The 20412-nt window shown below is 47.0% G+C and overlaps 1 protein-coding gene across 1 annotated transcript in view; it reads left to right on the top strand.

Moving 5' to 3' along the window:
• DNAH8 (dynein axonemal heavy chain 8) overlaps positions 1-20412 on the top strand; it is an 8835797-nt gene that overhangs the window by 8222409 nt on the left and 592976 nt on the right. The window contains exon 83 of the mRNA XM_069608756.1: positions 6351-6424. Coding sequence (XP_069464857.1) covers positions 6351-6424 — 74 coding nt within the window. The remainder of the gene's footprint in view (positions 1-6350; positions 6425-20412) is intronic.

Genomic DNA, 20412 nt, shown 5'->3' with positions numbered 1-20412 from the left:
GATGATTGTTAGAAAGATTCCAAGTGGCGTTCGGTAGATCTGAGGTCCATCTCCTTAGCGCCATTTCATGCTGGAAGGCATACCATCTCCATATATACCTGGTCCATCAGTGCCATTTTATTTTTTTTCCATGGCAACCCTAAACAAATTACTTTAGTCAATGTAGTCACTCAATGATTTTCAACTTTCTTGACTATGCGCCCACACCCAAGTCAGGCTTCAAATCCTGCCGTGCATATCACCAATCCATGTCTATGACCGATCTGTTCGCATTGTGTTATTTTTATTTTGGAAAAGACTATGGGGTCATTATAAGGTTGGCGGTAGGGGTTTAACGGGACCGGTTGAGCTGCACAGCTTTACAATGGCTGCTGCCAGCTGAGACGCTCTGGCTGATAACATTATGAATGATGATGTATCCTCGTCCCTGGCATCGTCAACTGGAACCTTAGTACCTGACACAGTAACACAATCCAAACAGACACAACAATCCAAGACTCTGCGACAGGACGTAAAATCTGCCCTCCAAAAATGATATTTAAACCCCCGCCCACAATGAAAACTAGAACGATGACAAACTTTTTCTCTAAAGTTAGTGCACTCACTGGCATTAACGAGGACAATGTGGCCAAAGTCGTTGAGGCAGATTTGAATAGATCACTGTGCTGCCTAGCGTCTAAGTTAAATGAACATGTCGTAAGGCCTGTAACCGACACAAACCTGGAACGCCCTAATATTAGATTGCAACGTCATGAACGAGATTGTGTGGTCGTAAGAAGTGACCCCACGAGAAGCAGTAACGAAACCAGAGATGCAGTAGTGAACAACAATGTGAGGCTAGAAACTGACATGCGAGTAATTATAGTAACGCAAAACCGAGTCAGGAAGTTGCCAGAGATGACGACTGCAACACAGGTGATGGCTAACTGCCATCTTTAAAACGCATTTTTCATCGATTTCTTGATGACAGCACAATCATATGCTCTTGGAATACTAGAGGGTTCTCACATTTTACGGCCGAAGATGGTCTTTTAAAATCGATGGATCTCTTCAGTATTATAGTTTTGTAAGAAACATGGAAGACCGAGACATGTCACATTGACGGTAGGAGCACCTTATAAGTCCCAGCTACTAGGGTAACCATTGGTCGTCCCAAGGGGGGTTATTGATCATGACCCGTAACCCATTGGTTTTGAGTGAAGTTATATGGTCATCTACAATGGTACAAGTGGTCAAAATTGCTATTTATTAGACTGAGATGGGCCTGGTGAATGTAGTAAGTACCACCCAATGGTATAGCAACAAATCACAATGTTGCTACAGTGAAGAAGATTCTTGAGAAGATTAACTGCCTTAAACCAGTATGGATAGTTGGTGATTTTAATGCCAACACAGAGGCAAATAATATAGACCGAGCTAATGAAGCAGCTTCAGTCCTGGTAGAAGACATGGCATTCGCCACACGAGATGAAAGTGACCACATGCCACTATGTGTATTATTAAAATCCACATTGAAAAATGGTGTGTGGCACTCATGTGCGCAGAATGAGGATATATACATTAATAATGGCCAAAACTGCATCCAGTGGAATACGGCCAGTCTAAAACAGGCTCAGAAGGTTATAGCTGAGCTATTTATTACCTGTATTTATAGATCAGTATGACGATAACGGTCAGAACAGAGGACCAGACATAATGGCATACTTTCTGAAGCTCACAACGTGTGTCCAGGATGCTATAAAAAAGAAAAGACACTATAAGAGCGTACAAGAGAGGCGGACTAAGGATCTTAAAAAGGGACAACATTACAATAATCAAATAACAGCTGGAGAAAAATAACTGCGCAAAACCATGGTTACAGTTCTCTGCCGGGTTAAGGACCTTTATACTCCAGTACAAACCACAGCAGAGACCAGGCCGGTGAAAGTTGAGTATCGCAAGTGGCTGAGAAACCACCACAGACGTTGCAAGATGGAAATATGGCAACAGATACCACACTTTGCTAACACTGGAAACCACATTGGTATATGGACAGTGCTAAGGGGGACAGGTAAGAGAGATTTGCCTATCAATAGTGTTTTAGAGGAAGCTTGGTGTACCCGCATAGAGTCAACATTTGGCACACATACACCGATAGATGAGGAGCTAGCCCTGCCACCAGTGAAATGGGTATGCATAGTATTAGTGAGCGAAATATCTAAGATTATAGAGAGCCTCCACAATTCTCGAACCGCTGGCCCAGTCGGCACCTTCAATACTCTGTTAAAGACTTCCCCAGACTAGTGGACCTGAGCGTTGCATACTCTCTTTGCGCATATTGGTGAATGTGGTACACTACCGGAATCCTGGAGGGAGAGCCATATTCTCCCAGTGCATAAGAAGGGCTCATGGTCAGAAACTTCTAATTATAAAATGTTGGTAATGTTAGATATTCCTGGGAAGATATTCACAAAATAGTACTGCACCAGTGGATTTAGCACAATAGTATTCTCCCGCCATATGTGGTGAAGGTGTCCAGGTGTGTCTCTGTATGACTGATGCACCACCCATAGCACCACCCCACCCCACACAATCCGTAGAATCAGGGCATGTTTCTGAAATGTTCCCAGCAGTGCTGATTCATCTTACAGAAGCTGCTTGAGTGTTTTAGACTCCCTATCTGGAGAAACCAAAAGAAAGGCAGTTGCTGGTGTGCCTGCAGTTGCTGCCCATATTATTAAACGGTTGGGGGAAGGGTGAGGTGTCAAAAAAGAACATCTCCCTTGAACCTGATCTATGTTTTTGAGCAAAGTAATGGTCAACTATCGGAGTTGTAGCAGGCATGAGCCAATCTTATATGGGTAGATACTTCCTCACAGGTTATTACCAATTCTAAAGTGGCAATACCTTGTGGTACCACAGCTCTAAAAGAAATAAATGAAGAATAGGCTCCTCGGACTAGTCGTTGAGAAACTCATTAGAACACGGCACCTTAGGCACACTCATTGCGTGTTCCAAGCCACATGAAATGTCATCATTCTCTTCTTCAAAAATATCCTGGAATCTTTTAAATTTAGTGTCCCTATGGTGGGTCCGATTGTGGGCCACATGAGACGATAGTCTCACCACCAACAGTGTAGGTATGTATGAGCGGAGCCAAAGGCATCGGCTCCAATGCCACCTGCGCCAAGTCTGATCACACCAACGATCCCATATGTGAAAAGAACAGCTCCTTACACTGTGTGGAGTAGGACAGCTCTGAGCATCATGGAGCCGAGGCCGAAGATGCCAACATTTCTGACACTCACAGCTTCTTGACTGGGCCCAAGCTCAGAGATGTGCAGGAGTGGTGTAAACTCTTCCCTGAACTGGCCTTTCGGAGAGCAGAAGGGCTAGGTAATTTTACATTTTCAAACGCATGTTTAAACATTTTAGGCATGGCTTCTCTAAAACATTGCCTTTCATCCGGAATAGAGATGCCTTTCATGGGTTTAGACATTTTCCACAGTTGTCCAATTGCAAATGCTGTGTCTGGTGCCATGCCTGTTAAGAAGAGTGGCTCTTTAAATAGGGTGCCTCGTCGTCTTTTTATTTTTCCTCTATTTTTCAACAGAATCGAACAGAAGCTCCAAAGAGCTTACTTCCGATTCAGATAAGTGGTCCCTTAAGACTATTCTCACGGGTTGACTTTGCCAAGGCCGACAAGTTGGATCAGGGACTGACATGATTCACACTCCTATGTGTCATAGGGGGTCATTACGAGTTAGGAGGTAGCCATGCCGCTATCAGCGGCATGGCTACCTCCTTACCGGCTACCGGGTCCGGGTTCCTCGAATGAGGAATTACCGGGCCATTCCAACCTTGGAGGACCCGGTAATTCCTCATTCAAGGAACATGGACCCGGTACATCCTCATTCCCATTCGAGCCCCCATAGGGCTTAATGGGAATGGGGAGGATGCTAACAACAGGCCCGTTAATTACGGGCCCGTTGTTAGCATCCTGGTCTGCTGGCGGGACCCGCTAAGGGCACCTGGTAAAACCAGGCGTTCTTACCGGGTCCCACAAGCAAACCACGTAATGCAGCTTCTTAGTCCAAATGTTCACAGTTAAAGGAAATCGTGCACAGAACATGCGTCACAAGAGAGGGGGTTAGCAGGTCTCAATAGACACTATACAGAGAACATACAAACTTTACAGCTGCATCAAATAGATAATAGATAATGTGACACGTTGTAACTCACGATTGCGGTTGCTATTCAACAGTTATAATATCCCCCAGGACCCTGAGCCCGGCAGCCCAGCAAACAGCCAACAGCACTTGCTACGCACTTCAGAAATGCCCGCAACCTCTATTAATAATCCGGGTCTGGGGGCGCAGCCTTTTCAGTTTGTGCAATCAAATGCCTAAACAATGCCTAAAAAAACAATAAAAAAGGTGCAAATAGGCTACCATTGAAATGTAAAAGCCATAACGCCCATATATTGTTGACAGGGTTCCTTTACCAATTTCAATTTCAGCACCAGCACAACAGCCAAGTACAGCCAAGAGCACTTGCTATGCACTTCTGAAATGCGCGCAACCTCTATTAATATAGCACTTCTGGGTTCAGGGGAGAGGTCGCTCTTCAGTTTGTGCAATTAAATGGCTAGACCATGCCTTAAAAACCAATTAAAAAGGTGCAATTAGGCTACCATTGAGATGTAAAAGCCATAAAGTCCATATGTTCTTGACAGCGTTGCTTTATCAATTTCAATTTCAGCAGCATCACCTCGCTATCTCTCTAACCAAATAACCAAAGCACAACCTGCTAGACCTACAAGATCAGCCTATCTAGGTCAGCTGACCACACAGAAATACAAAAGACAAAAGGCAGGAAGCATCAGTTTCCCAGTTATCGCAGCCAATTATTGGAACGTCATGCCCCCAGAGCTCTGGATCGACCCTTCACTTCTGGTAATTCCGCAAAAACTCAAAACCTGGCTCTTCAACCAAGATATCAATAACAACCACTAGTCCATTCTCTATCCAATCACAGCTCCTCAGTTGAGGCAACCCTAAGGCTCTTAAAGACCAAGATGAACACGCTTCTGAATTTAACCCTATGTATTCACACTCTGTATTTGAATAAGCTTGAAAGTAACAGGACGTAACCAAATTCCTTATGCACAAGATTAAGACTAAGCTTGAAAGTACCAGAATGTAACCAATTCCTTATGCACAAGATTAACACTAAGCTTGAAAGTAACTGGATGTAACCAATTTCTTTTGCACATGATTATTACTAAGCTTGAAAGTAACAGTATGTAACCAATTTCTTATGAACATGATTATGACTAGGCATGAAAACAATGCCAATTTCAATTTCAACAGCAGCATGACCGCCAAGTAAAGCCAACAGCACTAGCTATGCACTTCTGAAAAGCGTATTATAAAATAATCAAAATCCTACTTAAACAGAGTATTAAATGGATGTTAAGATTATGTTACTTCTGTAAAAAGAGCAAGTGTTGGCATCTTTCATGGATTCACATGCAATCCATCAGCCTCTGCTAAGAGACTGGGGGGCGTCATTACAAGTTAGGAGGTAGCCATGCCGCTCTTAGCGGCATGGCTACCCCCTTAGCGGGTACCGGGTCCAGGTCCCTTGAATGAGGAATTACCGGGCCATTCCAACCTTGGAGGGCCTGGTAATTCCTCATTCAAGGAACCCATCATCATTCCTGTTCGAGCCCCCATAGGACTCAATGGGAATAGGGAGGGTGCTAACAACGGCCCGTTAATAAAGGGCCCGTTGTTAGCACCCTAGTCTGCTCGCGGGACCTGCTAAGGGCGCCTGGTAAAACCAGGCGTCCTTAGCGGTATCCCGCGAGCGGACTCGTAATGAGACGGTCAGGGGTTGACGGCTCCGGCACCTTTACTGGCGCCGTTAACCCCTTACCGCCTCACTCGTAATGACCCCCTGGGTCGCAAGGTGGGATAGAAATGTAGTTTTTAATATTAAATGCAACATGGCATGTATTACATACAGTATTTCTCAAATACTGCTATTTTATGAGTTTACAACTCCTGCAACAGTAAACTGCAGATCTTGTGGGAATTCTCCGATTGTGGCATGCAGTAACATTAATTACAACAAGAGGAAATCTGTGGTGGAATACCACCACTCCCATAACATGTTCATATCCCAAATATATATGATAACTGTAAATTGTGGTTGAATGAAAAAACCTTTTTTTAACAAATGCAGTAAGAATAATCTTTATTGTATTTTGAAGTTTTGTATTGTCCCAAATTTCAACCAAACAGCTTCAATGCACCATTTGTTCTTTGTTATTTAATACATGTTTAATACTTTGTTTTTTTTCATAGAGTGCCGAGCAATTTCCATGGGACAAGGACAAGGGGTTCATGCACGCCGACTTTTACAGGTGTCAGCGCAACAGGTAAGCCAAGTATATATAATTGTAATTGTTTATTTGTAAAGTGCTTATACACAAGTGAAGTTCTTCAAAGCGCTTCAAGGCGGGAAGGGTACAAGGGGATATCATGGCCATTCCTAAGCCTTGAAGATTCCAAATTATGTAAACAGAAGTAACTAGCATACTAGTCCGGGGCATTTCTACTAGCATAGGTGTGCGACAAAGCATGGGGGGGGGAAAAGGAGGTGGGGCAAGAGAGGAACATACAAGACAATAAAGGTTGGTCATCAATGCGCCTATGCATGCAGGCATAACCAGCTAGGGAGGGGAGGGAGTGGGGGCCAGGACAGACAAACATGCTAAGCCTAGAACATTAAAGGTTGTACAGAAGTGCAAGGGAGGGGAAGGGGGACAAATGCGCCCAGAGCAGCAGGGGCCAGGGTTAAGTGCAGAGTGGGTGTCAGGCTCAAGAAACATATTCCGAGTGCAGTAATGCAAGGCAGAGTGTGGAGGCACGCAGGCAAGTGCAGGATTTGCGGGGGAGTCTGTGACCTGTGAGGCTCTGAGGGGGCACTAGCGATCATTCAGCTGACTGAGCAGATTGGGAAAGGGAACCAGGGAGGAAAGTAGGAGAGAAGGGAAGAAGGTTAGCAAGGGAGAGGGAGAGAGAAAGAGGAAGAGAAGAGGAATGTATTGAGGAGTTGCCAGAACTTAAGGAGGTCTGGGTTAAGATGGAGAGAGGCAGGCAGGCTGTTCCGGAGGGAGGCACCTGCAGAGGATAAGGATCTACCCCCAAAATCTCTGGTTGCAACAGTTACATGTGTATACAATTTGGGTATACTTATGTATACACAAATGAGCCATTTTCAAAATCTTGTCTCTTTTGGGGCTTTAATTTGAGTCAGTTAGCCTCTGAGATAGATACCTTTGAAAGTTTGAAAACCACCTAGAGCACAATTGCATAAATAGGAAGATTGCAAAAGAGGGTATATATTTAATGCACTCATCAGCTATTCCTAACCTGATCAAACTGGCGTTTTTGATATTACTCATGAGCATTAAAATATCAGTTAATACCAAGAAAGTCATTAAGGAATTATATTATATTTACATAAAATAGTTGTCCTTTCCTCGGCACCCTCAGCATTTGTCTCCACTCTGAAGTTGGTTGCCTCTTGTTGGGCAATAGCTGGTAGGGCCACGACCCTAGCAAGTTTAAACTCCATCCTTGAGGAGAAGGAGTCTGAGTGCCAATTTTTGGGCTTGGAATACAGGAGAGATTTGGGTGTTTCTGACACCCCTGTGGTTTTTGGCTCCGATTCCCCCATGGATCTGGGGTTGTTCTATTTGGCACAAGGCATACATGAGACTAGTGTTCTTGTTACCTCTCAGGATTCCTGACTGCTGACTTTTGGTCATTTAGAAATGTGAGCCTTGGGCATTAAGGACTGAACCGGGACAGCCGACGCAGCCCTTGAAGACGAGGTAGCAATACTTTGAGATGAATGGGGATGCAGAAGATACTCAAACATCAATAATCAAAACAACTCAGGAAGTTGGCAAAGTTGACTGTTTTAATATCAATTATCTAAAACAGGGAGTACAACGGACATCTCATAGCATGGACTCTCAGTGCATTTCATAAAAAACATTTCTTTTATAACAAAAACTCACCATCACTGAAGTCAACCTATGTATTTGTTAACGTCATCCGACGTGGCAAACTACAAATACCTAGTGGCAAATGTGATAGGCTTAAAGGGAACATCTAGGTATACGTTCCATACTAGACTAAGAAAGTGATAGGCTCTTCAGCGTCAGGTGGGACAACTAAGCCCACCCTTCAACAGGTCACTATGAACGTCACTGAATACACAACATCCCATTGGTTATACAAGCTATATGGCTCTTAACTACGTGGCCCTCTGTAATTGGTTGGCATTCTAACATCCTTTAGTACCTTTCCACTCATGCCAGCAGCACGCAGGCTGGACTACCAGGTGCTGGTAAGCTGGTCATAACCATAGGTTCCCACCAATTAGCATATCATCTATCATCACCTCAGTCGTCTGCACGCCAATTAAGGCTTTGAACTTGGCCTTGAAAATTTTCCTTGCTCTGAAGAATTCAGGGAAGTAGAGGCACGCCCTGCCTCCCTGAGTAGTTGTGGTTCGTCATGTTTGTCCAGTTCCATCCCTCCACGTGGCTGAAAATCACAAATTTGAGCTCTGATGCATTTAAAATACTATTAGTTAATGAACCTCTGATGTCTTCCTTGTTTTTGCTCACGTCTTCTGAACAGGAGTTTCATTCTTTCACATGATTGTAACTAATGTCTGCTCATCCCAGTCTGATACAACCATGGCTTCTTGGGGCTGCTACAGTCTTGCCCTTCTGAGGTTCACTTCTGTAATTCAATTGCTTTTCAACTGGGACACTGGAAAAGAGGCCTTCCTTCTCTTTTCCAGCTCTGCTATAATGCGTAGTGGAAGCATCCACACTTTTTACATACTCATATATATACACGTTGTGTTCCTTATCATAACTGTCGAATTTCTGCGATTTTTCTGTTTTACCTGTAACCATAACGTCCCTGTAACAACGTTTTTCCATTGAATTGCATAGATTTTTTAGCAGTGGAACTTAGCCATAACGTCCCTTTAACAACATTTTTGTTAGTGAAGTTCATAGGTTTTTAGTTGGGCACTTTAACCATAACGTTGCTTTATCATAGATTTTTCAGTAAACGTGATAGGGTTTTAGTAGCGCAACTGAACCATAACGTCCCTTTAATAATGTTTCTTTCACTGAATTTCATTCGTTTTTAACAGGGTACGTTTAGTTTGAATAGATGTATTGTACAGCATACTGAAGCCGATGGCTCTATGCTAATACCCACAATGGTTGGGAACAGTGCGTCTGTTCGCAGACATCGGTTGGAGTCCAGCGTGCCAAGAAAGGGAGGAGTGGACATAAAAAGTGGTAACATGCAGCAAAGACAAAAAATATATAGAAAGAGCAGCAACTGCGTGAATGGGAAAGGGAAAAGCAGTAGCTGTACAAAGTCTGTACTTTCGCAAACAAAGAGTGCAAAGGTATAGGTTATGCAGCATAATGGAAAGCACCAACAAGAGAAGTGAAGTTTGCCTTCATCAATCTTACCACACACCTGCTTCACAATCCAACGAAGGACGAAAAAGCAGTGTTAGGGACGCCAACAACTGAGAGCAGAACGTCACAGCAACGTGATCAGTACACTAAAGTTTGTGTTATAATTGTACAGGTCCGGTAGAGTACAATAGTAGGAAAGCATGATGATTTCTGTTTCTGCGCCGCAATGGCTACCTCATGAAAAAAAACCTACCGGTGCATAATCAGAGATGGAAAGAAACAATATGGCATCAGGCTCTCATGCGTCATCGAGTTCGGTATCAAAAACGCCCTTGAAGCCATCTACTAGAAATGCTGCATACCCCACAATTCCCCCGGATAGGGATGATAAAAAGGTTGATGTATGGTCCAGGAAGATTTTTACGTCAGGGAGCATGGCTTTAAAATCCACTAATGTAACTTGCACCCTGTCAAGGTTTACATATACTCTGTGGGACTGCATGTCAGCAGCAGCTGAACTCATCCCGGAAGGTGAGGAACGTGATAGGTTTCTAGCCATAATAAGGGATGGAAAGGAGGCTTCAGGAGAATGCCTTCAATCATGCTTGAACACAGCTGACAGTATCAGTAGGTCCATGGCGTCTAGCACAGTGCTACGTAGATTTGCGTGGCTAAGGAAGTCGGGTTTTGCACCGGATGTGCAATCCAGGCTTCTTAATATGCCATTTGATGGCTCGAGGTTGTTTGGCAGCAAGGCGGATGAAAGTTTGGAGAAGCGGCAGACCTCCAAAGCGGTGGCAAAATCTCTGTGCCACTATAGGACAACCTCAACAACGCCCCTACACGGGCTCATCTTCCTGGAGGGGTCGTCCCTTTTGTTTTTATTCCTCAATTGGAAGAGGAAGAGGACAGGCCACGCAGAGTGGCCAAAGAAAAGTTTCTTGGGGCGAGGAAAAGGTACTAGACCTACCCCAGCAGTGGCATCTGTCCCTTCAGTCGCTGCTGCAGCTGCTGCAAAACCACTCTGAGGTTTTGACCCACAAGAATGGCATTACTTCAGATGCTTGGGCACTGGAAACAGTATCCCTAGGTTACTGCCTTCCTTTTCAAAAGAACCCTCACAATCACCCACCGGGATACAACTCTGTCATACATCCAGATCTGCTTCTGTTGCAGAAAGTCTTAACCCTGCTACAGAAAGGAGCAATAGAACATGTACCTGTAGCGGAGAGGAACAAGGGTTGATATTCCCCATATTTCCTCATTCCAAAGAAAGACGGAGGACTGAGAACCATCTTGGACTTGAGAAACTTGAACAAATTCCTAAGGAAGGACAAGTTCAAGATGGTCACACTTTCTCAGATCCTTCAGGCTCTCTAACTCCAGGATTGGTTGGTATCATTGGACCTTCAGGATGCTTAAATTCATGTGCCAATCCATCTCAAGCACAGAAAGTACCCGAGGTTTGCGATTGGCAATTCTCACTATTAGTTTTGAGTTCTGCCATTCGGGTTAACCTCCGCCCCAAGAGTTTTCACCAAGTTGATGGCGGTGGTGGCAGTGAATCTCAGGAGAGGGGGATTCATGTCTACCCCTATCTGGACGATTGGATGATCAGGGCACGTTCTAAAGAACAAGCCCAGGATCATCTGTCCAAGACTTGTCACTTCCTTCACAAACTAGGGTTTTCTCTGAATTTAAAGAAGTCAAACATAATACCATCACAGAAACTCCAGTTTATTGGAGCAGTCTTGGATACTTACTCGGGCAAAGCCTCGCCTCCCGAAGAGAGAGCTCACCACATTCTGCAGATGGTAACAAAATTCCAGAATGCCCAGTATCGACCGGCCTTCGATTTTCTCAGGTTGCTCGGCCTGATGGCATCCTGCATTTTTCTGGTGCCTGAAGCCAGAGTGAGAATGAGATCCCTTCAATGGGTTCTCAGAACTCAATGGTCCCAATTCTCAGGGGAAATGTCAGATCTATTGCAGGTTCCAGCCAAAGTAGCACAGGATCTACAATGGTGGCTTGCAGACATCATATCCTCAGAGGAGAATCTTTTTGGCAACCATTGCCGGCGATAACAGTAGTAACGAACGCCCCACCCACGGGGTGGGGAGCTCACACCAGCAAGTTGACAATCAGCGGTCGTTGGTCTCCATCGGAGTCCAAACTTCACATCAACCTTTTGGAGCTAAGGGCGATCAGACTAGCGCTGAAGGCCTTCTTGCCGTCTGTACAGGTAAAGAATGTCCTGATAATGACGGACAACACGGTGGCCATGTACTACCTCAACAAGAGAGGAGGAGTAGGGTCACTGCCACTGTGCAGAAAGGCAATGCAGCTCTGGTTTTGGGCAATACAAGAAGGGATCTCTCTATAGGCAGTTTATCTAGCCAGAGAGCAAAGCACAGCAGCGGACACTCTGAGCAGGCAGAGCACAGTCTCCCACGAGTGGGAGCTACCTCAGGAACTCATTCAAGAGATCTTCGCCCTTTGGGGAACCCCCCAAGTAGATCTGTTCGCGACCGGTACCAACCGGAAGTGTGAACTGTACTGCTCAAGGAAATTTCCCCCGAGAGGAGATCTAGGGGACGCGTTTGTGGTGGATTGGGAGTTTACACTTCTGTACGCATTCCCTCCAGTGCTTGTGATCCCTCAAGCAATAAAGAGGTTGAGAAAGTTCAGGAAAACCATGATCCTAATTGCCCTGGATTGGTCCAGGAGAACGTGATACCCGGACCTTCTGGGCATGTCCATCTGCCCTCCAATACGTCTTCCAAAAAGAGAGGATCTTCTCTCTCGAAAGAGGGAGGTCATGTTCTCCATCCGGAGGTCAACACACTCAACCTTCATGCATGGCTTCTGAGAGGTTCAGATATAAGGATTGGGACCTTCCGGATGACGTGCTGGAGATTTTGCTTTTGGCCAGAAGGCCAGTAACCAAATCTCTGTATCGGTGTCGTTGGGACAAGTTCAGTAACTGGTGCAGGGAAAAGAATATGGACCTGTTTCAATGTAATATTGCCACAATATTATCTTTTCTATTACACTTAGCTAATCTGGGGCTCCAGATTGGTACGATAAAGGGATACTTAGCAGCGCTGTCCATTTTCAAGCGCTCCTCAGAGGAAGAAACTTATTGTATGACACCTTTAATAATTTAATTTGTGAAAGGTCTAAATAATGTGTTTCCACCAATGCCTTTTCAAGTTCCTGTGTGGGATTTAAACTTAGTTCTGAAATTCTTCACATGCATTCCATTTGACCCTTTACGTTCTTGTCCACTAAGGCTCTTTACTTTGAAAACAATACTTCTTGTAGCATTGATATCAGCCTGCAGGGTAAGTGAGTTACAGGCGTTTTCTAGCGGTCCTCCTCACACCATCTTTTATAAAGACAAAGTAGTCCTTAGAGTGAAAACCATCTTTATTTCCAAAAATTGTTTCAGATTTTTTCACCTATCACAAAAAATAACATTGTCTACTTTCTACCCTCCTCCTCACGCAAGTAAGAAAGAGGAACGGCTACATAGACTAGATCCCAGAAGAGCCCTTAGCTTCTATATTTCAAGATTGGCAAAAATATGTCAGTGTGATCAACTTTTTGTGGGGTACACTGGCCGCAAATTAGGACTTGCTGTAACTAAACAAACATTATCTAGATGGATAATTTTAGCTATAACATAATGTTATAGATTGGCTGGGAATGAACCACCAGATGGGCTGAGGGCTCATTCGACCAGGGGCATAGCAACTTCGAAAGCACTAAAAAGGGGTGTCCCTTTACAAGATATTTGTGCAGCAGCCACATGGTCATCCATGCATAAGTTTATAAAACATTATGCGACTTCCCAAGGAGGTCTGTTTGCTAAATCTGTACTCCATTCTGTACATGACTAGAACAATTCTGTACTCCCACCTCCAATACAAAACTGCTTTGGGAGTCTATCTAAGATGAGGAACACGTGGGAGGACACAATCCATTTGAATAACAAGTTACTTAGCAACTGTAACGTTCTTTCGATTGGATGTTCCTCCCACGTATTCCTCATCGACCCTCCGAGCCAACCCCACAGTACAGTTTACGTGATTTACACTCTAAATTCTTTTAAGGCTTGGGTCATAAGAGGCGCACCCTTTAACTATAAGCTATGGGCTATAATACACGAAAAAACAGAACTGAGGCAAATGGGCGCACTCGAGGCATTTATACAGTGGATGACGTCGGTGCTCGACGGATGCCGCCGAGGGACACCGACGCCACGGCCTCAAAGGGAACGCCCTCTGGTGGAGAGAGAGAAACATTTTTCCGAAGCAGCAAAGCTGAAGCTAAGGCTATATCTAAGATGAGAAATATATATGAGAGGACATCCAATCGAAAGAACGTTACAGTTTGTAAGTAACTTGTTCTTTTGTGCTGTTTGTGTTTGCAACGTTGGAAGTGGTGAACAACCACAGGGAAAATGCTTGCTAGACTTGCAGGAAGCGCTGCACTGCATTTTGGATATTACATAGAAACAGCTCATTGCCAGCATCAATCAGATGAACTCAATCTGAGCAAAAAATCTTCCTAATGCGAAACGTAATATTTTACTTGAGGCAGGAGAACATGCCAACGTCGCGCAACAAAACGCAAACAGCCTTGTTATGATATGATATGATATGATATGGCATTTGTAACGCGCCTATACACAAGTGTTTCAAGGCGCGTCGAGGCAGGGAGGGGGGAACAAGGGGAAGACAGACAACGATCCTACTAGGCCAGGTGTCATTCAGACCGCGCAAGTGCAGGGGTAGGGGGAAGGGAAAAAGTGCAATGGGAAGGGGGAGGGGGGGAGTGCAGTACAAATAAGTAGAATAGAAATAAAATAATAAATAAATAGGGCCAGCTGGTGGCAAGTGCAAGGTAAGTGCAGACAAGTGCTGGGGGGTGGGGGGGCTGTAGTGATACAGAGACAGTGCCGCAGTGCAGGGGTTGCCAGGGAGTCAGTGCAAGTGAAGAGTGACTGGGCCCAGGACCGAGGTCGGTGAGAGTGGCCCAGATTGCAGAATCAGTGCAGTATTGGTGAAGAATTTAGCAGGGGAGAGGGAGAGAGAAAGCAGAAGTGAAGAGGAAGGTTTTGAGGTGCTTCCGGAACCGGAGATGGTTCTCCTCAAGTTTCAGGGAGGCAGGAAGGCTGTTCCAGGGGGAGGCCCCTGCCGCGGAGAGAGATCTACCCCCAGCTCGTTGCTTCGAGAAGCGGCTGACCCTGAGGGAGTTGGAGACGGATGAGCGTAGGGCTCGGGAAGGAAGATATTTAGGAAGAGAGAGTTGAAGGTATTTAGGCCCCAGGCCCCAGGCCCCAGAAGGCCTTGTGGACAATGCAGAGGGTTTTGAACTTAATCCTCGCAGCCACTGGGAGCCAGTGTAGAGATTTCAGTCCTGGAGAGATACGGTCCCTGGACTTGAGGCCAAGGACAAGTCTCGCAGTTCTGTTCTGGATGAGTTGCAGAGGGCGGAGAGTGGAGGCAGGCAGATTAAGATAGAGGCTGTTACAGTAGTCCAGCTTCGAGAGAACCAGGGCTCGGGAGACAGTGAGCTTCTGGGGGAAGGAGAGGAAGGGAAGAATACCTCTGAGGAGGTGCAGCTGGTAATGTGACTTCTTAGAGACGTCAGATATATGAGGAGAGAAGGAGAGTGTGGAGTCGAAGATGACCCTGAGGTTTTTTGCCTTGCAGGTAGGAGCAGGAAGAGGGCCAAGGGAGGCCGGCCAGAGAGCTGCAGGGAAGGAGGGAGTGGGTGTGCCGATGGGTAGGATCTCAGTCTTTCTAGCATTAAGGCAGAGGTCATTGGCAGCACACCATTCCTGGATAGCAGACAGACAGTCAGAGATGAGGGAGAGGAGGAGGCCGAGGGTAGCCTGAAAATGAGCTGGGTATCGTCCGCATAGCACTGAAAGTTGGGGCAGAGGGCGGCGATGCGGTGGGCAAGGAGTGCCAGATACTGGTTGAACAGCCAGGGAGAGAGATTAGATCCCGGGGGAGCGCCACAGGTGGAGAAAAAGATGTCAGAGAGGAAGGACCCAAGTTGGACCTGGGAGGGTCGATTGGAAAGGAAAAAGGTCAGCCACGCCAGAGCCTGACCAGTGATACACAGGTTATCACGGAGACGGTTGAGCAGGATGGCATGGTTGATAGTGTCAAAGGCAGAAGAGAGATCGAGCAGAATGAGTACACACGGAGTGTTGGAGTCGAGGTTCAAGAGCAGGTCCTCACGGATGTTCAGGAGAGCAGTTTCCGTGCTTCTGGCCGCTCTGAAGCCAGATTGATGGTCATGGAGATTATCAACAGCTTCAGCATGGAGGTTAAGCTGGGAGATGGCCAGTTTCTCCAGGAGCTTGCCCAGGAAGGGAGTGATGGAGATTGGGCGATAGTTAGCCGGACAGGAGGGGTCGGCAGAGGGTTTCTTAAGGAGAGGGTGCACAAGGGAGTGCTTGAGGGGGGATGGGAAGACTCCAGAGGCGAAGGAGTGGTTGCAAAAGTCAGCCAGGGCAGGAGCCAGGGAGTCAATGTGGTCCTTGATAGTTTTGAAGGAACAGGGGTGAATCTGTTTAGACGAGACTTTCATAGATCGGACTTGTCTGGAAACCTCGTCAGCAGAAAAAAGGGGAAAGGCAGAGAAGGAGGGAGGAGGGGTGGCTGCAGAAGGGCCAGAGGAAGAGCAGGGAAGAGAGGGGGAGAGGTGATAGGAGGAGAGTGAGGACAGGATGTCCTGAGTTTTAGAGATGAAGTGGGAGGCCAGTGCATTGCAGAGGGCATGGGAGGGGACAGGAGAGGTAGAGACTGCAGCAGGGTTGGCAAGCTCCTTGCAGATTTTAAAGAGTTCAGCCGAGTTGTTAGATGCCGCAGAGATGCGGGCTTTGATAATGGCTCTCTTCTTGGTGAGAACAGAGAGACGGTATTGCCTTTAGAGCAGGCGGCAGGCCAGTTTGTCAGAGGATGAACATGAAGCACGCCATTTCCTCTCTGCCACCCTGCACTTGCGTTTTAGGGTGACGAGATCCGAATCATACCAGGAGTTACATTTGGCTTTGGGCTTCAGGCGGATTTTCATGACAGGGGCAAGGATATCAAGAGTATCAGATATAGCAGAGTGGAGCAAGGAGAGGGCTGTGTCTGGGTGGGAGTCAGCCGAAGGGGGAGGGGGGGCGAGAAGGTGGCAGCGAAAGCCGCAACTGACACGCGCTTCATGGGTCGGATGACCGAGAAGGCGGGTGGCAATGATGAGGGTGGCTTTGCCTGTGGGGTAGGGAGGGTGAGGTGGGAGGATAGGAGAAAGTGATCACTCCAGGAGAGAGGAGTGGAGAGAGGGACAGAGAGGGGAAGGTCAGAAGAGATCAGAGCATCAAGAGTGTGCCCTGCAAAATGAGTAGGCCCAGACGGGAGAATAGAGAGTGAGAGAGAGTCGCAGAGGTCACGAAAGAGTCCAGTGGGGGGACAGGAGGCATCTAGGTGGATGTTGAAGTCACCAAGAAAGAGGAGTTGAGTGGTAGAGGACAGGAGTGAGGAGGAGAGGTCAGCCCACTCAGAGAGGAAGGAGGAAATTTGACCAGGTGGCCGATAGATAGTAGCCACAGTAAGGGAATGGCTAGGAGAGAGAGAGAGTCGGCAGACAAGACATTCAAAAGAGGAGTAGGTCTGCGTAGGAGTGACAGTGGCAGGAATCCACTCGGGGAAGATAAAGGCAACACCCCCCCCCTGCACGGTTGGGCCTAGGCACAGAGAGGATCTTGTAACCTTCAGGTAGGAGTGTGTCAAAGCTCGTGACAGAGCTGGCTGTGAACCATGTCTCAGTGAGACCGAGGACGTCAAGGTCCAGTTCCTCAAGAAGGCGACAGATATCGGAGGAATGCTTGATGGCAGAGCGAGAGTTAATAGTGGCAAAGTGGAGAAGGTTGCCATCCTTGAAGGACTTCCGGGGAGGGGTACAGATCAGAGGTACGCCCTGCAGAGGTGTAGATGAAGGAGGTGAAGTGGGAGTGCGAGAGGGGGCAGGGAGGGAGGGTAGAGGCAAGGGATCCGAAGACAGGGGGGGGACAGCAGGGGAGGAAAGGAAGTTGATGAGGCGAGGGAAGCGTCTATCAAAGAGGTGAAGGTTGGCCTGAGGGCCTTGGACCAAGACGGTCCCATTAGCGTAGACATTAATGATGGCCTTAGAGGAGCGGAAGGGGGCCAAGAGGACATCCCAACGGGTGCCACCATTAATGGGAGAAGAGGAAAAAGGAGAGAGCACAGAGACCATATGAAGGGTCCATAGGTCAGGTGAAGGCACGAAAAAGAGGATGTCAGTGTGAGTTTTCTTAGAGCAGGCACTAGTGTAGGTGTCAGCGATAGGGAGGCCTGGGTTGGAGAGCAGGATGTCCTTTTTAAACTTTTTCCTACCAGATTTAGTGAGGAGAGCAGGATAGTCAATAGAGAAGCAGTTAGAGAAGATAGGCGAGATAGAGAGCACCATGGAGTAGGAGGGAGTGAGGGGGCGGGAAGACAGACGATATGAGAAGCACGCAGGCAGGACGTGAGCGGCAAGCCCAAGTTTACCACATTTCAGAACAGTAAATGAGTATTAGGTACAGAGGCCACCTAAGTTAGAGAATCCTGCGAGGGGAGAAAAAACCCAAGTATACCTCAACTGTGGAACACAGTGAGGTGAAGACACCATGCGAAGGAAGACCAGGTGTAGGTGGGGTGGGCCGCGCGAAGGTGGAAATGGCAAAGTGCAGGCGCCATGCGTCCCCTGCGGACACCTGTAGACACACAGGGAGCCGCAACTGAAGGAGTCGCCCTTGGCCTTGGGGCCCTTAGCCGCAGGGGGCTGCCGGGCAGAGGGCTGCCCCAAAGGGTGTAGTTATAGGAAGAGGGAGGAGAGGAAGGGGAGGGGGGGTGTGGGCGGGCAGGGAGGCGGTAGGGAGAGGAGAACCAGGAAGTGGGAGGGGAGGGGGGTGAGCAGCACAACAACGCGCTACGAGCGCAGATGAAACTTTTCTTTTTTGTTTTATTTAAAAAACAAACAATCTACTCACGGATGCCGAGGCAGGGCTTCTAGGCCTGCAGTTCCCTCGGGGCCACCGGCGACCGCTCTCCCACGCTCAGCTACACAAAGAAGCGAGCAGGGGGAGCGGGCGCCGAGTAGCCCAGAAGGGAGGCAGGCAGAAGCCAATCAGAGGGGGGGTGGGCGGGCAGGGAGGGAGAGGAGAACCAGGAAGTGGGAGGGGAGGGGGGAGAGCAGGCACAACAACGCGCTACGAGCGCAGATGAAACTTTTCTTTTTTTTAAAAAATTTTTTATTTAAAAAACAAACACAATCTACTCACGGATGCCGAGGCAGGGCTTCCAGGCCTGCAGTTCCCTCGGGGCCACCGGCGACCGCTCTCCCACGCTCAGCTACACAAAGAAGCGAGCAGGGGGAGCGGGCGCCGAGTAGCCCAGAAGGGAGGCAGGCAGAAGCCAATCAGAGGGGGTGGTGGGCGGGCAGGGAGGCGGGAGGGAGAGGAGAACCAGGAAGTGGGAGGGGAGGGGGGAGAGCAGGCACAACAACGCGCTAAAAACAAACACAATCTACATCTACAATGTTCACATTGCACTGGGCTTTCTCGATTTGTGGCCCACACAAGGAAGAACACAGCCGCATCTGTTTCTGGGCAATGTGAGAAAAAATGATGTGCAACTTTGGAAACATTTTCATGAGTTGCCTAAGTGTCTCCTTTATTGCAAACTGCAGTAAGATGCTGCTAAAATGGCCTGAACTGTTCCCTCCATAATGAACAATAATAATGTGAGCTGGCATCACCAAACTGGCACAAAGGGGACCCACATGGAGCCACTTCATCCCACGTATTGCGTACAAGTGCACATCAACATTATGGAACCCAAGGTGTTCTGCCAGTGCACAGCGTTCTGTGTAAACATGTACCCAATGTATCCAGGAGTCGCCGAAAAGCCATATAGTCCGCATACTGAACGACACACCCGTCCCCATAGCCATCTCTACTCCTATTGGCAAACAGACACTCTGGCACTATCAGTCGTTACACACCACACCCAGGAAATCATATTGACCAATCCCAACTCCTACACAGTCCACATTTCCATTGCACCCACCCTGAAAAGGCCCGGATGTAGCACGTGCACACCTACAAATGGCGTTGCTTTCGCCAACATATTGCCCTATGTGGGGGGGCACATTTTAAGCATTATAGAAAATGGGCTTCTTGATAGTTGTGAGAAATATTTAGTAATGTTTGTAAAGCAACGTGTAAAGAAACACCTTTTTGTGTAGTAGTTATTAGGAATTGCTCTCTGCTTTTCCTCCTTACATTACTACACGAGTGTCTGCAACGTACATTGTACATACTGCAACAGATGACTATTTTCAATAGGGGGAACAAAATATCAACTCCACTGACAAACGTTGCACTAGAAGTACTAAGGTTCTCATGGGCACAGAACAACATCCTGCATGGAACAGAAAAGCAGACATACACCTGAATCGATAATCTGTAGTCCCATTTCCATGGCAAGCACATTAAGAAGGACAGCATGCATCATGTGCGCTTTCCACAAATACCGTGAGGGCCGCATCCCAGTAAAGCAGGGCCAGTCCTTCTTCCAACTCCAGTACTCTTTTACCAGCACTCCCTGATTGGCTACTGTTAAATGATCACATACGCATCCACCAATTACATCCAAGAATGTGCATGTAACGCTATCACATCTATTGAACAATCCATACCAATCGTTAAACACGCAGAGGTCAAAAGTCCTGTACATCAAAAGCACATGCATGGGAAAGTACAGTAAAATGATCGACGAGATCGGCATTGCTACTCATCACCACGCCTTGTAGGTATTACTACTTTTTGT

Source organism: Ambystoma mexicanum, chromosome 4q (genome assembly GCF_040938575.1).
Source record: "Ambystoma mexicanum isolate Mex_15411 chromosome 4q, UKY_AmexF1_1, whole genome shotgun sequence".
Lineage (NCBI taxonomy): Eukaryota > Metazoa > Chordata > Amphibia > Caudata > Ambystomatidae > Ambystoma > Ambystoma mexicanum.
Note: the sequence above shows the minus strand (reverse complement) of the source record. Positions and strands in the feature narration are given on the sequence as shown.